Here is a 16,276-nt window from a genome sequence, read left to right as displayed (position 1 = left end):
TGCACAAATCCTTTAAGGTATTTCATTAATAAAACAATAAGAAAATCAGTTTGAAATTTGATTACCCCCTTAAAAGCACAGATCTCATTAAAATGAGAACACAAAATAAATTAACAGTAACGCCATTGTACCCAAATTGAATAAATACCTAAAACATTTGTTTTGGGAAAGATTACCTCATTTTTCACTGGTGATACCAAAGATGCATCATTTATTGATAATTACGCTTCGTTTTATGCAACTATTTCTGTCATTTTCTCTGAAACATAACTTAGAAGATTGAGAACTCTGTCTGAAACGTAATAATCCCTAGAAATGTGGCCATGCGACAATTACTATTTGTACTATAATAGTGTTCTTTTCAAAGCGTAAGGCCTCCTAAAAGAAAATTTTATTAAATAGACTAATGATATTTAAAGGCCCATTACCTTTCCGGAGCAAAATATAAAGGTTTCTTAAAAAACATAAATAACATCAGAAAATGCGTACTGATGACATAAAATAAGGTTACGACACCAAACATATGCAAGATTTCCTGCGTTATATATGAAAACAGTGGAGAGTCAATTCGCTGTTTTGCCGTCTGGCGCAGTGATAGTCAACTACCGACCGGTATTTAGGACGACGGCGGGAAACATAATACGACCCGCGTTATGAAAATAAACATTTTATTTATTTTAATCAAATCGTTCTGAAGGTGATGATAGATGTAGTATTAACGATTAGTTAATAATTTTTGCGACTCTACAAAATTATCGATCTTGTTTTACATTCCCGTTTCGGCTGGGTAGTGGGCCTTTAAGATATAAACACTTAACAGAAATAGAAAAATATAGTTGCTTCACGTGCAAACGGCTGTTCAAATGGCTGTTACATCCTTGGCGATAACGAATTATTATAGCAGAAACACATATATATATATATACACAGAGATTGGAAATTCCGTCTTTGTTTTTGTTGACAGGCAGCTGGACCTCGCTTTATAGGCATTTTCCCTTGGCTAACTTCTTCTAAGTGTATCCTTTTAAACATGAAATATTTGCATCAACAAAAAAATTAAACAGTATATCATGGTTTGATGTGACCAGTTTTCCCGATTGATGTTATTTAATGTAATTTTTTAAAATCATGAAAATCAGCACATTTAACTGGTATTTAGAAAATGCGACATTCGTAACCAAAACATAAAATACAAAAAGGTTGATACAAAAAGTTAGACGTCACACTTGTTTTTGACTCCCTTCATGCAATATGCAATAATCAACCCGTTGTGGGAAACCCGACATTCTATTTCAAAATCACGCACTCAACATCTAGCCTAACAAGGTCAATTTAAAAATTAGAGCCCAAAACTAATTCAAAAAATTGACCAATCAAAATGCCTGTAACAGATTTGCATTTAGGTATCGTTGCTATCGTGAACAAAACATTATCCAGGTCTTTTTGACGCTTGACTAGAACCTCCCTCTGATCCGTCATTGTTTACAAACATTTGTGAGATTTGCGACAAACAGGTGTCCGAACAGGTCCAGCGGTGGGTAAGTTACATTTCTTAAATGCACAAAATATTGGCCGATTTGACTGTAAAGCTGATGTTACAACATCTCTTTTATATCAGTACGATCTGTGGAAAAGGGTGGATTTAAACGCATTAACCACTTCCACCCGAACCGGTTTATTGTTGCATGCCAGATTCGCGGGTTGGCTATCTTGTCACCATAATTTGACACCTTCTATAATGCTAGAAGTTCTAGCATAGTCTGATACTGACGCTTTTGTTATCACAACATTATGTTCATGTGTACAGCTTCGCCGTATAATTACATTGGATCTCCAAGGACAAACTCGACCAAAGTGACTCTTCAAAAAGCATAATGTGTGTCATAATAGTATATAACGTCATGTTACCCAGATTGGCACACATTTTTCTTATTTTTAAGCATCTATTTGTCAGATTGCAATATAATTCCAATTTTTTTATCAATCTTACAAATAGAGCCTATCATCTGTCTGTTGGTTCATGTTAGGAATTCTTTCTGCACGTGTTTCCATAAATAGCATCCTTGGATACAGGTCTGGAACGCACCTGCTATCAACCAGGTGCGCGTACCCAGATTGGCACACCCAGTTAAAAACAGTGAGCATAGAAAAATATCGGGATATTTCAAATATAATTTGACTTATATTGAAACTACAATACAAAAATCAACAATAAATGCCATTGAACACTTTTCTCCATATGCATTATTTGGATGATTTACGTCAAAATCAATGTAGTCATTACGCAGGTAAAATTTCATCTTTATGGTTATCACTTACCTTACTTACATAATTTTTACGACAATATTTAAGCATATTTTGCCTTTGTAAGCTTTGATTGTGTTTTACTGTAAATAAACATATAAATGGCATAAGGGAAGTAACTCTTGGATGAATAAGTGCTATTCGAGCGCACCTTTGTTTCATTTCGCATGCGCACATTATCGCAGATGAAAAATTTCCATACTAGAAAATCAACATTTACTGAGGATAAAACAGCTCTGAACTATGAAACTACCAAGTAACTGACAACTAAATTGATTAAATTTGTGTTCTAGACATAGTTTATACCATTTCCACACTTTTTAGAGCAGACTATTGAGCGAAAAGTAGAAAACTAGAGTCATCGCACGGGGCAATATTTACCGTAACACTTGATTTCAGGTATTTTCTCAAGTTTATAGCTGAACAAAATCCCTCCTAGCTATGGTCATGTGGAAATATCACCATTAAAGTATTTCATGATGATCAGGGAATAATTATAGCAACAGCTAAAAGAAAATTTCCAAAGTGAATTAAAACGGAAGCAATATTGTCGAAAAGTGTGCCATTTTGGGTAGCGTGCCAATTTGGGTAACATGACGTTACAATTTCAAGACCAACAACTAATTTGTGACACAACTAGATCAGTTTGTCAGAAGCTGCAAGAAGCTTAGTAGTTAAAAAGTGATCAAAGATTAATTGCAAGGAATTTTGAGCATTTGAAAAGTTACCATGTATACATTGTGTAGCAGGTTTTAATTGTACATAGTGATACGGTCGCCTTCTAGCCTCACGCTAAGGGGGAATTCTCTTTAGCTCATAAGAACTGCGACCAGTTAGTCCGAGGTTGCAGGTTCGAGCCCGGCTAGCAGCACACTACTCCCATCCTGTTACATTAAATGGAGCTGTAGATCACTCAAAGTGGAAGTATTGGAGGCTTCAATGGAGCTGTAGATCACTCAAAGTGGAAGTATTGGAGGCTTCCTTGGATCGAGAGAGAACCTACAATGTAGGTGCCCCCAAATATGTACTTACGAATGGGGGAGTAGTGGAATAGGTATTTATTGTACAAAGTGATACAGTCGCCTTTTAGCTACGCGCTAGGAGGAGTGTCCCTTTAGCTCAGCTTGTAGATCGGCAGACCAGTATGTCCGGAGTCGTGGGTTCGAGCCTGGCTGATGCTATATACTACTCTCCCCCTGTATTCGTACATAAAAACAGATATTGAAAAAATTAATACATAAATAACCTGTCAAAGCCTATGTATGCTCTATCTAATTTAACCACAGTTAGAACATCTTAACATATATATACACAATGTAACAAGACAGCTAGAACAGTTCTACTGTGTATTCATTCGGAATGATATATTTTCAGTTGCTTGTGTGACGTTGACCAAGAGTCAATAAAGCAAAATGACAGCAGGATCTATCGCTGTGCCGACCATTATTCCTTTACGGCTTCCTCAGCATGGTCGATCTAAAACATCCATTGACTCAAACACAAAGATAGAGCTCCATTCTGGTAACCAATTTCCTTTGTTTACTTTTTTATTAGTTTTACAAGTAAAAGAAAATAGACCTGAAGTAAATCAGTATGAAAATGGTATTCTATATTTTTTCTTGTTTATGGACACTGAGAATTATTTTCTTTTGTATATGTAAACTATTTGCAAGTTTTTCTTAACCCTTTTAGAGATTTTATTTGTTACAATGAAAGACAGAAAATTGGTGAAAATTCCCAAAATATAAAATAACATAAAAACTAAAAATACATCCATAATGCAATGATATTTTGTGCTATTAGTATGACTGATGCATAAGCCATTATTTCTTTACTTTATAAAGATTTTTAAAACATTAATATTACAACTTTCAGACTCTAAAGATGTTGACATCCACTACACAATTAATGGGACAAAACCTGACCCTTTTCCTAAAACAGGAGTTGTCAGATGTACAATGCAATATGTTGGTCCCTTCACTTTACCTCCAGGAAAACAGACAGTTCGATGTGTGGCAGTGTCAAAGTAAGTGGAAGTACTAAGATATAGCTTCACTTGTTCACTTATAGGTATACCTTGCTGCTTGATTCTAAGGCTGATATGTTAAAAAATAAAATTGCAGGAGGCAGGGTCTATTCTTAAGTTTGAAAAAAACAGGCCTCGGGGCCATTTGATAATTAATTTGGGAATTTTAAGTCGTAAATAGTGAAATTGGTAGTCTCATAATCATGCTGTAATTTAATGATTTCTCAAAGGAAATAATTTATTTATGCATATGATTCTTTTGTCATGTTTAATTATTTTAAACCTGTAAATCTGAAGTATCCATTAGGATATATAGGGAAAAAATATGGTCAAGTTTGATCGGTTGGTAATCAGTTATTTGAGTTCAATTCTTCAAATCTAAAAAGGGACAAGGTCAGTTGTACAAATAATGTTTAATTTTGACTGGTTGTTTAAAGTTGTGAGTTAAAGTCTTTTGTTGTCTCCTATAGATTTAAATCTCCCAATATCAAAGTATATTTTGATAATGTTTATGTTGTAGAGATGGTATGCGAGAAAGTAATGTCTGTACAAAAGTTTTTGAAGTAGAATATGTCCCTGGTCCTGCCATGATGCCAGAAGATGATGATCTAGAATTTCAGGAAGAAATTGAAAAAGAGCAACAAAGAGTAAGTATCAATATTTATTGGCCCAAGTAAACCCGAGTCTTAATCATGGTGGTCCATTTTGGTATATTTCTATCAATCAATCCTGTGCAAGCTACCAAAATGAACCAACTGTCTTATTTATGCCAATGATATTTGTTTACCTGTAGTTAAATGTGAAGCGAGCTGCCAAGAACCTGATGTTGTCAAGTAAATCAGCCTGGACTGACGTGGCAGCCATGAAGAATACAACACAGAAAATGTCAGGTTAGTATAAAGGACTAACTTTAGACAATTCTTCTTGGAGGATTATTATTTTATAGTTTTAACAGAAAGGAGAAAAGTAAAAAAAAAAAGACATCTTTATAGGCATAATGAATATATCATTTCTTGATCTCCACACCGCTCTAGTAAACTTACTCTCTGTTGCATCAACGGGTATTGTACTGATAATAGATATACATGTACTGATTCAAAATTAATTGTACGTTTTGTAGTTCACAGTGTTTGCCTGTTAAATCTTATTCTGTAACATCGTATTTTGGATTTGTTTGACAGACATGCATGTGACTGGAAGCTCTAGACACAAGCCCCAGTCTGAGCCACGATTCCTGAACTCAAGGCGTGGAGAGGGATCTTCTGCTGTAAGTTTTACAACATGGTCATGTAATGTTACACTATGAATATGTCAGTCTTTGAAAAAAATTGATACAAGACTGCTTTAAATCTGCTTGAACGTTTAAGATTAACTTATAAGATCGATATATGGATGAAGCATCTTTGACCTGATTTTTTTTTTAAATCAGTATGAGTAATATAAAAGTATCATGGTAAACTCTTGTTTATATTTTATTTCAAGTTTGAAGTTTAAACTTTCCATATGTTTCATGTAGCCAGGAAAGTCATATGAATTAAGCCGTAATGAGCGTTACTGGGACAGACACCAACAGGAGACTATAACTCCAAACCCTCGACATCAACAACAGGCAGACTACATGAGGTAGGTAGAGGATGGACAAAGATGTATGATAGTGTGTGTTTTAGTCATTATGTGTGTAGTGTATCAATGTATCTCAATCAACAATGCTTAAAGATGCTCCACCGCCGACAGAGCATAAATGACATTCATCATTTGAACAATAATTGGTATTCAATCGTATATATATGTCTAACTAATACAAAAGCTATAATGAAATATTTTATTTTGCCTTTGGTACATGCGCAATCAGTATTTCATTCCATATAGGGTATAGTGACACAGAATTTTTTCGGGATGCAATTAATTATTTCTTTATATTTTTAACTTAAAGTAAAATTAGAAGCTCAAACTTTTCAATGGTGGTAAAGGTGTAAAGTAAGTAACTTTTATAACCGAAGAAAAATACTAAATCGTTTGCTCATGTTTTTGATAGTGGAAAAATACTATTTGTCAGCGGTGGAGCATCTTTAATCAAGATCTTTAAGAGCTTTAGTTATAGAGGAGGAGAGATGGTTTAGTCTGTAAAAATGTTATTTTACAGTTCGGGTTTGATTTCACAGTTTTGATAGGGAAATTTAACAGTTTGGGGATATTTCCATGCTAAAAGTATATTTTACACAAATTCTTTTCAAAATCATTGGAGCAGAAAAGTTCACAGTCAAAATGGCCTTTCCAATATTACCAAAAAAAAAAAAAGAACATTCCATGCCAACTCTCTGAACATAAAACACGTTGTCATTTGTCAATTTAATCAGTTTGCCTTCATTTCTACCTTCTAAGTTCTTTTGCAAGAAGAAATGTATTTTTAAAGAAAATGGTCATGTTGAAACTGATATCGTGTTAAAACTGATGATTTTATCTAACAATATGAAAATAATAGATCTTATAATATCTCATTTTGAAATAAGGACAATGAAAAAGCATTTCTTGTTTATAAATTTTGATAACTATAGGACTAAATTTCATTGATTACAGGAATGTTTACGGCTATGCTGATCGATTATCAGAACAAAACCCTGCCTACTATAACTCATCATACAACAACAATATGATGGCATCACAGCAAGCTCTCTCTCCATATGGAACTGGACGCAAGGTTTGTAATATATAAAGGCAGATTTAGATTTAGATGAGAGTTCCAATATGAAAGATAAAAAAATTGTTACATGGAAAACTGATTATTTTCAAGTTAATTATTGCTATTTATAACTTAATATGTTTCAAAAATAACTAAATTTTGTGACTTAAAGGTAGAATGTTTGGTCCAATCAAGAACCCTTATTCTCTTTTAATGTATTGAGTGCTAAACCTAATTGGTTTCAATACTGTAAATTTCATTACAGAGTATTATGTCCAAATCACTCTGTAAAGAATTGTATGGTTGAATTACAGATGGATATTTGTAGCTACTGTAAATCTATGGTGCCATTTAACACCACACATTGTGTGGTATGTGAGGGTCCACTGCCCGGTGCTCATTTGGTCGATACCAAACATGTTCCAGTTCCTAACAATGTAAGTGATCATTTCTGTGGTTCATGATTTATCTTTTAAGATACCTAAATCACCACAGGGCTCCAAAATAAATGACTTTTACCTATAATTCTCATTCCTACTATTTCTACAGTAAAACAAATACTGGAGCCCTTAGGTAAATTATGACTGACTTTCTACCTCCCATGTAGCTACACTGTAACTGTAAATTTATTTATTTCTACGTCACCTGAGATGAAGTCTCAAGTAACCTATTCTAATCGCCTTTTGTCCGTCGTCGTCCATTGTATGTCCGTAAACAATTTACATTTCCGTCTTCTTCTCCAAAACCGCTGAAGCAATTTCAATGAAATTTTGCACACATTTTCGAAGGCATAAGGCCAATCAAAAATTGTGAATTATATGAACCCCACCCCCAGGGGGCTGTAGGAGGGACCAAAAGGTGTAAAATTGACAAAAATTTCAAAAATCTTCATCTCCACTCACAGATGTGGTAGAATCAAAAACTCTTCATAGATAGAAAGGTCTTAACGTCCTTTACAAAACTTATGAATTATATGACCCCTTTGGAGGAGGTTAAGTTTACTGTAGTTTATATAGGAAAAACACATTTATGAACATCATTTGCTCAGTTTTCATAGAAAATGAGTCAAACTTTGTCAGAATTATTAGTCTGAGATAGCATGTTAACATCACAGTCGTATTGGTCCTGACCGACCCCCAAGGACCATTTATGAGCATTATTTGTTCAATTTTCATAGGAAAATGTCTGAATGAGTCGAACTTGGTTAGAATTATTAGCCAAAGATAGTATTTTAGCATCATTTCTATAACAATCCTGGCCAACCCCCAGGGGCAGAGGAGCAGGGCCACTAGGGGTCAAAATGGCTAAAATTTCAAAAATCATCTTCCGACATCACAGATTTGATGGAACCAGATTCTCTTCATAGATTGAAAGGTTTTACGGCCCTTTACAAAAATTGTGAATTTCATGGCCCTAGAATCCAGATTTTCCCCTGGGGTGGGGGGGGGGTCAAATTTAATATAGTTTATATAGGAAAAACACATTTATGAGCATTATTTGCTCAAATTTCATAGGAAATGAGTCAAACTTGGTTATAATAATAAGTCTGAGATATAGCATTTTAACATATCCATATCGGTCTGCATTGACCCCCAGGGACCAGAGGGTGGGGCCAAACAGGGTCAAATTGACTTAAATTTCAAAACATCTTCTTCAGAATTCAAAGATTTGATGGAACAAAATACTCTTCATAGATTAAAAAGTCAAAGTTATAAAATCACTGACTGACTTCAAAGACCTGATGATGGGCCAATATATTGTGTTTAAATGTCTTTGTTGCATTCTGTATCTGAACTCAAGTGGTGAAGGCCCATGACCTCTTGTTTCCTCTTTTATGTTTGAATATGTGTACCAGTAAAATTCTATAATTAAATTTACAAAATACATGAAAATACTAACTTTATAAACTCTATTAGACAAAATAAAGTTGTATATAAAAAAGCAATTCATATTACACATTTTACGATATATAGTATAAAAAGTGTAGAAATTCCTGTCTTCAGAAAATTTTTCTTCTTTCTTATCTGAAATGTTTCCATAATTCAACTTTTAACTTCACCATGCATACAAATTTCATCTATTGATCTTCTCATCTTTTACTGTAGTAATGTAAGAACACAAAAAGGTGTAATTACGTATAGCTACATTTTGATTGCCCTTTTGTACAGTTTCTTCCTGTAAGTTTCCCGGTGGAAGCACCCCCCAAACGCCCTACCACATCAACTAGCACCCAGACTGTGGGCCTTTTCTACCCCTCAGAGAAGGGAATCAGCAAGAAGAAGGAACAGGAAGAGGAGAAGATTGCATTTGAGAAACAAATGCGGGATCGAAGACCTCTTTTGACCTCAGTCAGTCCTGGCAAAGGTATTTCTTCACTGTGTTACAATATGTTAGAGGAAGGGGAGTATGATCTACCTTAAATTTCAGTGGAAGGGGTTCCAATTTATAATTGATCATTTCTGAACAATTTTGCATCTTTGTTTAAATTAAGTGATAAGTAGTTTAGTGCAAATGATAAGGAAAGAATTGAAAAGACGGTAAATCATAGACAAGGACAAACCAAAATCTTTGTAGTAACTGAATTGTTTTAAAGTTCGAGGTGGTTCTGGTTAGTCTTCAATAGATGCCATTTGGTTAGAGCTGTCATCTTTACAAACACAATTGATGTATTGACGATTCTCATCTTCCGGTACGAAATCGATTACTATTTTCCAAAATTGATACAATGACCGAAATTGTATTTGATGACTTGCCAATTACCTAGTAACATTGTAATTTTAAATGGCAGCAATTTATATTTTGTAAGGTTCTTGATCATGTTAACTTTAGATTTTTTCACAATTACCACAAATTATATATAAAATACTCAGCAAGAGTTCCCGAGTGAGATACATTGTTTTCATTCATAAACCGATTATGTTATAAACAAAACGACCATTCCAGATTTCATCCTTTTCTTAACAACACCATTGTTTTGATATATATCGATACATCGTGATATTTTCCTTTCGATATATTAAAATTTATATCAATGACAGCTCTACATTTGGTTTGAGCTTTGTTAATATAAATATATATAATATATATATATATTTCTTCACAAAATAATGATGTCATAATAAATTCATGCAGCAGAGGTATAAACACTGTAATATACAAAGAGGGAATATATTGCATATGAAAAATAACCAATATCTTATTGTTAGGTTATTGGAGGAAGCAGGTTGATCACATCAGTCAGCACCTCAAAGCTCATGCACAAAATGATGCAGAGTTTAGGGCCCTGATCGGCGAACCCAAGATGGGCAAGGTCTGTATCATTAAATCAATACTTTGATAAAATATCAATTCTGGTTTTTTTCACATACATGTAACTTGTTGGACAATTTTGTGTGACTTGAAATAAATCTGTGGTATAGTTACACTTGTGGAGACTAGTTATAACAACTTTATCTGACAACTCATAGGCAGAACTCAGAATTTTAGTCTTGAGAGAGTTGTGACCTTGACCTTAGCCATATGAGGAAATTTAAGAAATACTCACTTCTAGGTCATAAGCTTGGAACAATAGGAGCTTTTGGGTAAAATTTTAGGAAGAATCAGAACTTCAGTCTTGAGAGAGTTTCATTAAACTATCAGAAAATTGAGCAATACTCTATCCAGTGAGAAACTCTTAATAATGGAATTCATATGATCACACAGCTGCTGTCAAGTACAGTCCAAGAGGATGGATACGAGTTAAGTGTGACCTTGACCTTTGCCATCCGAGGAAATAAGGACCCACTTACAGGCCGTAAGATTGGAATGACAGGAGACTATTTGAGCATGCATACAGAAAGATCCAACATGTCCACCTATCGCAGTGATGATGAAGGTAATGCTTTCACTTCAGAAGGACTGTTTTGAAAAACATGAATATTTACATTAGGTGTTTTATAAATTATTCAATTACCTGCCATTTTGTGGGAAAGTAAATTAGTTTGATGCAAATGGTGCAAATGAAGAATGGTAAGTTTTGAATTTTACTCGATCATCCTGACTTTTGGTACTTTACCAACTTTGAAAAGCTTCAAGGATGGCCATAATATTTTCCCCAGTAATGATAGGTTTTCTCTTGCAGTTTACTGCATCTGCACATCCAACATTCTCGAATCTGATTATCAAGAAAAAATATAATAATTTTGAATTGAACCGCACTTGGTGATGTATGTTCTTTTCTTTCCTTATCAGTAAGTGATGATACAACGATACCTGTCAAAACAAAAACTACAAAGAAAAGACCCAAAAAGAAGCCAGGTCCAAAAATTGCAGTAAGTGTGCCATACAGGAAATTGGATCTTTTGGATTTTCACATACTAGTCAAATATCAATGAGGTTGATAGTAATGGGAAAATGTCTCTAAAAAGTGATCTATAGAGCTAGACATTAATGAAATCTTAAGCCTTCACAAGTTCTGTTTGTGTCAAGTGTTTTACTTTGAAAGTGACTTATTCCGTCTATAATTTGTTGTGTTGTGTATTAACAGGCTATGGACCAGAAGCTGTTGAGAGAATTGGGCACATCTGGGGAAGGAGATCCAACAGAGGTGCAGCAGCTTATTGATGAGGTAGGGAAGAGTAAATATGATGGAGTTGTCGCCCTTCATCAGCTTTGATCTATACATGTATATTGACTTTTTCATTTTTACATTTTTCATTTTGCTTACAATAACAATGTCTTTTTGTTTACATTGGATTTTCATTAGAACTTGAATTGAGATTTTAGGTAGAATTCAAAGCAGTATTTGAAGTATTCCACTAAATATATTGCTACACGTGTTGACAGGGTGCAGAAGCCACATGCACTAACAAGGATGGGTTGCCATGCATATATGTAGCAGTGAAGAATAAGAGAATTGACTGTATTCCCATCCTGGTGGAGAATGGTGTCGACATCAATCAGAAGGGACCGTCTTCCATGTAAGTGACTTTAATCAAAAAGTATCTCCAATAGGTATTTGAAAAAATAAGTTTCATTTCAACTTATAATTGAAGAAAACTAATAAACTTAACATTGTCTTACATAAAAACAAAGAGTACCACATGTTTATTGAATTCATTTGATACATTTCAGGAAAGGAAACACACCACTTCACGAAGCTGTCAATCTTGGCCCGTCTGGTTTAAAGACAATTGATGCTTTGTTAGGGTAAGTATGTTGGCATTACACAAAACATTAAAATGAAAATGGAAAACATTTCTAACCAGTCATGTTTCAACAAAAAGCTACCTTATTGTCAAAGTTAACAGCAAAGACTTCAACCAGGAACTATTGATAATCTTTATCATTAAACAATATAATATACACTTATACAGATAAAGATTTGGAAAAATATGAAATAAGTTGGCATTTTGATTTTGTAGATGTAATGCTGATATGAGTCGGAAGAATGATCGAGGAGAGACGGCTCATGACTTAGCCCTGAAAGGAGGCTACGATAGCATAGTGGATAAGTTTAATGCATTTATGGCACAGTCAACCCTGAGAAAGATGACTAAACCTAAACAAATCAGTTACTGATGTGTGGGAACTGTTACAATGAATAGGCATACAAGTATATCTTAGGTGTTCTAATCAATAATTTCTGTTGACTTGTTGAGACAGATTGATGAGTTTCAGTAGGTAGTTACAACTTTTTTGTGACACTGGTCAAGGTGGCACATAATATGACACAGTTTCAGAAGGTCCTGGTTTTACATAGAAACAAGGTTTCACACATTTAACAATGGTTTTAGTGGCATTTTCTGGGGAATCTATCGTTACTAAGTTTTCTTATGCTGTAGACAATAGTCAAATATCAGATGGTGTATTGACCTTAGTCATGACAAACAGAGAAGTAGCTATAAATATAGGAAAAGTAGAAACTAGTGCATCAGTCATGTGAGAAATAAGTATCATGTATGTTTGATTTTTAACTTTTCAATTTTGCAACTGCTATTCCTTCTATATCTTCTATATGCCTTATTCATGAGGCTTATTCATTGGTATAAATGGTCCCTTTAACAGTTACCTTATTAGTATCATCAATACTATGTGTGTATATTGTTCCTAGATCAGTCTATCTTTGATTTACCAAGATCGTATGTCATTGAATCGACTAAATTACAAAATAATTCCTTGGATGCTGCCATATTTAGAGACAGGAGTTACGTGTGTTGTTAAGATGTCTTTTCTAACATTTTCAATAAATGGTTTAAACAAATTGTGCTATTTTTTCCTAATCAAAACGATATTTATAATATGATATTAAATATTATGTTATTGTAACACATAAATGAATGTTCTTGTATAATATGTGAGGTAGTTTATGTATAGACCTATCTGTCTCATTATACTGGACCTTTCTGATTTCTCAGATGAATGTTGAACTTTTTGTAATGTTAAGCAGAACATTTGTTGTGATAATATCTATTTTTGTCATTAAATATTAAAGTTTCTGAATGAATTGTTGCTTTGATGAAAGTATACCATCCTATTTTAACAAATTCTCAAAGGTAGATCATTTGTATAAAAGATTAGATTTGTTTTAACATGACATGTCCATGTTCCCTAACATATCACATGTTAACCTGTCCACGCCATGATAGTACCTATACATCTGTATGTAGGTAGCAATATGTAGGGGAGATAACTTTGTAAAATTAGCCAAGGCAGCATTCTCCTCTGGTCATATTCAGTGTAACAGGTTATTGGAGGTTGTGTTTTCCAGAATTGATTTTACTGTATCTAGTGTACCAGTATTACAGTTGAGATGAGATCTGATCCTTTTTTACAAGATAATAATGTTAGTGATTTTTTTCCTTTTTGGTTTAGAACTCATTTACCCCTGAAAACACATTCAGGCTCTTCTAAATCAAAGAGTAGATCAATCCATTATGAAATTCCAGGGGTGAATTAGTTAATAATTGTACATTTTGTGAAATTATTGTTTAGTTTTGATGTATTGTTTTGTGTTTTGTACATATGGTCACACCTGAACGTTTTCGTTGTCAGAGTCAGTGCTCTTTGTTGATGTGTATCCATGTGTATTGTTTTGTACATATGTAATCTATGCTCCTACTGTGATAAAATAATCTCCTTCATACATTCTAAATCATACTCCATGTTATAATGTTGTGACAAAAGGATGAATAATACTATTAATTTGATTCTTATACTTAACTCTCAATGCATTCTGAATCATGCTAAATACTGAATATTGTAGAAAATTATTTCAATATAGTTATTTATCATATATTTTTGAAAGTCATTAGATCATGTTAGCATATTGTTCATCAGAAATTTTCTGAAATAGGCCATTGTATTAATAGAATGACATAACCTTTGCTATTTCTTTTATGTAGCCTTTTTTATCAAAAGACATAGATTAATGAACAAACTTAGATCATGCTACTTTTATATACAAAATGTTGGTCTTGCTACATGAGCATATTCTGATTTACTAAATTTTTAGGTGAGATCTAGAGCCTAGAGTACTAAGGATATACAAGAATATAAAATCTTTTTAAGACTGCTTTCCCAGTCGTTATAGGAACTTCTAGGTGATTTTTCAGTAAACATTTTTTCCGTGATCTGTGAACTAGAATAGATTTAAAAAATATTTGTGACAAAGCTCTCAAACTTTGATATCTCAGTTAACTGTCAATTATTGTTTTATTATTCTTTTATTAAAATATCATCATCAAGATACATAGGATATATCCATGCATTTTACAAAACTTTTAAACAGTTAGAAAGTGTATTGACATTTATATGTGGCATTTGACTGTAGGATATTGTAATATATGTACATTTTTATAAGATAAATAAATAATATATAACTCTTGAAAGGATTGTTTTATATACCATGTATATTTTAACTGCAATGATGGATTTAGAAAAAAAAAATGTGTTGATTTTACAAGTCTATAAAGTTTACACTCATTTCCTTGTCCTGAACTTTGAATCAAGGACCACGACTTGTAAGTTTTTCATCATTTTCAACTTACAATAAGTATCATTAATATCATGCATACAATTTGTCAGCACTGCTTTGTGTAACAATATAATTCAAGGACAGCTACAAAGTTTAATACCTCTATTGCATTGCCAGTAGCCATACCCCATAGACGTATACTATAAGACTCTTTCATATGTGGATATGAAGGATAGGGATATTCTACCCGAGGGTCACAAAGTGTAGTAAAACCCGAGGCTTGCCGAGGGTTTTGCAACATTTTGTGATCCCGAGGATAGAATGTCCCTATCCTTCATATCCACTTATGAAAGAGTTTTTTTCTTTCATACCTCGACGTTTTATTGCAATTTTAGAACTATAATATCTCACCATTTTGAAATAAATTCGAAGAAATCCACGGCTGAAAAAACATTTTTCATACATGAAAAATTACGTGATATTTAATACAAAAATTCCGTTGTTTGCATCTTTTATAGTAAAACCAGTCAAGATTGTGAAAAAAATGTTAAAAATTTACCGAAGAAATATAATTTTTGTTGACGCCGTGACGTCACGAGGCTTTATTGCATAGGTAGCCACGCAATACAGCCTCAGGCGGCATGACTGTATTCAGGGGTGCCAATCTACGTCATCGATAGGTTGTTGTATACTCCATTTTTTATAAAACGGCAGCCATATTGATCCGCTTCGCCGGTAAGTTCGCCATATTAACCACAAATAACAGCTACCGGTGTTAAAAAGACAACGCTCACGGAACCCAGACAATTATATAGAACCTACGTATTATAAAATATCTTTTGTATAATGTCTGATTTCTTAGATTACCTGGTGCACATAACAAAGCCGTGGCTAGGTTGTAGTATAATCGTTTGTCGATATCAACAGAAATTAAGGTTTTCTTCGTAATAAATGTTTTTTCTGACACATTCAACTCTTCCTATTTGTCAATTATCTGAAATGCTTTCTTGATGAATCACTTTGTACGTTATACCTACCACGATTCCGAAATCCAATCTTGGTGACCCGGTTGTGGTATAAACGTATTTTACAGCACGGTTGTAGTAGAGTCTGGACTCATTGCAAACTACTATCTGGAGATATTTCACAATGAAAGTGTCCAGAAGTCGTCCATTCGAGTGTTTAAAATCTAACATATAGCCCATATACATATGTAACTCTACTTAGTAATGAGGACAACAGAAATATCAAAACGTATCGACCTGTTTATAGATCTTTATACTGTGATGATCAGTTGTTTCTGGTCACATTC

At 33.7% G+C, this 16,276-nt stretch overlaps 1 protein-coding gene across 3 annotated transcripts; it reads left to right on the top strand.

Moving 5' to 3' along the window:
- Nucleotides 1–1,486: 1,486 nt before the first annotated feature.
- Nucleotides 1,487–14,878, top strand: LOC138318664 (double zinc ribbon and ankyrin repeat-containing protein 1-like). Of its 3 annotated transcripts, none has more exons than XM_069261254.1 (17): nt 1,487–1,538; nt 3,679–3,825; nt 4,180–4,330; nt 4,851–4,977; nt 5,124–5,220; nt 5,512–5,597; nt 5,847–5,953; nt 6,908–7,028; nt 7,325–7,447; nt 9,179–9,374; nt 10,217–10,320; nt 10,713–10,884; nt 11,241–11,320; nt 11,536–11,616; nt 11,835–11,968; nt 12,123–12,197; nt 12,413–14,878. In XM_069261254.1, the coding sequence occupies exons 2-17, from the start codon at nt 3,717–3,719 to the stop codon at nt 12,567–12,569; spliced, it is 1,920 nt and encodes a 639-aa protein (XP_069117355.1). In that variant the 5' UTR covers nt 1,487–1,538; nt 3,679–3,716; the 3' UTR covers nt 12,570–14,878. The 3 variants fall into 3 exon arrangements, with proteins under 3 accessions (XP_069117355.1, XP_069117357.1, XP_069117356.1); XM_069261256.1 differs by having other exon boundaries at nt 1,514–1,534; XM_069261255.1 differs by lacking the exon at nt 1,487–1,538 and adding an exon at nt 1,586–3,310.
- The last annotated feature ends 1,398 nt before the right edge of the window (nt 14,879–16,276 follow it).

This window comes from Argopecten irradians, chromosome 3 (assembly GCF_041381155.1).
Source record: "Argopecten irradians isolate NY chromosome 3, Ai_NY, whole genome shotgun sequence".
NCBI classification, from domain to species: Eukaryota; Metazoa; Mollusca; class Bivalvia; order Pectinida; family Pectinidae; genus Argopecten; species Argopecten irradians.
Note: the sequence above shows the minus strand (reverse complement) of the source record. Positions and strands in the feature narration are given on the sequence as shown.

Bases quoted from the DNA above. Each gene is read 5' to 3' on its own strand.
- LOC138318664 (XM_069261254.1), top strand. From the start codon at position 3,717: ATGACAGCAGGATCTATCGCTGTGCCGACCATTATTCCTTTACGGCTT. The intron at 5,598-5,846 runs GTAAGTTTTACA...TGTTTCATGTAG, and splicing joins GTGGAGAGGGATCTTCTGCT to CCAGGAAAGTCATATGAATT. The intron at 11,617-11,834 runs GTAGGGAAGAGT...ACGTGTTGACAG, and splicing joins TGCAGCAGCTTATTGATGAG to GGTGCAGAAGCCACATGCAC.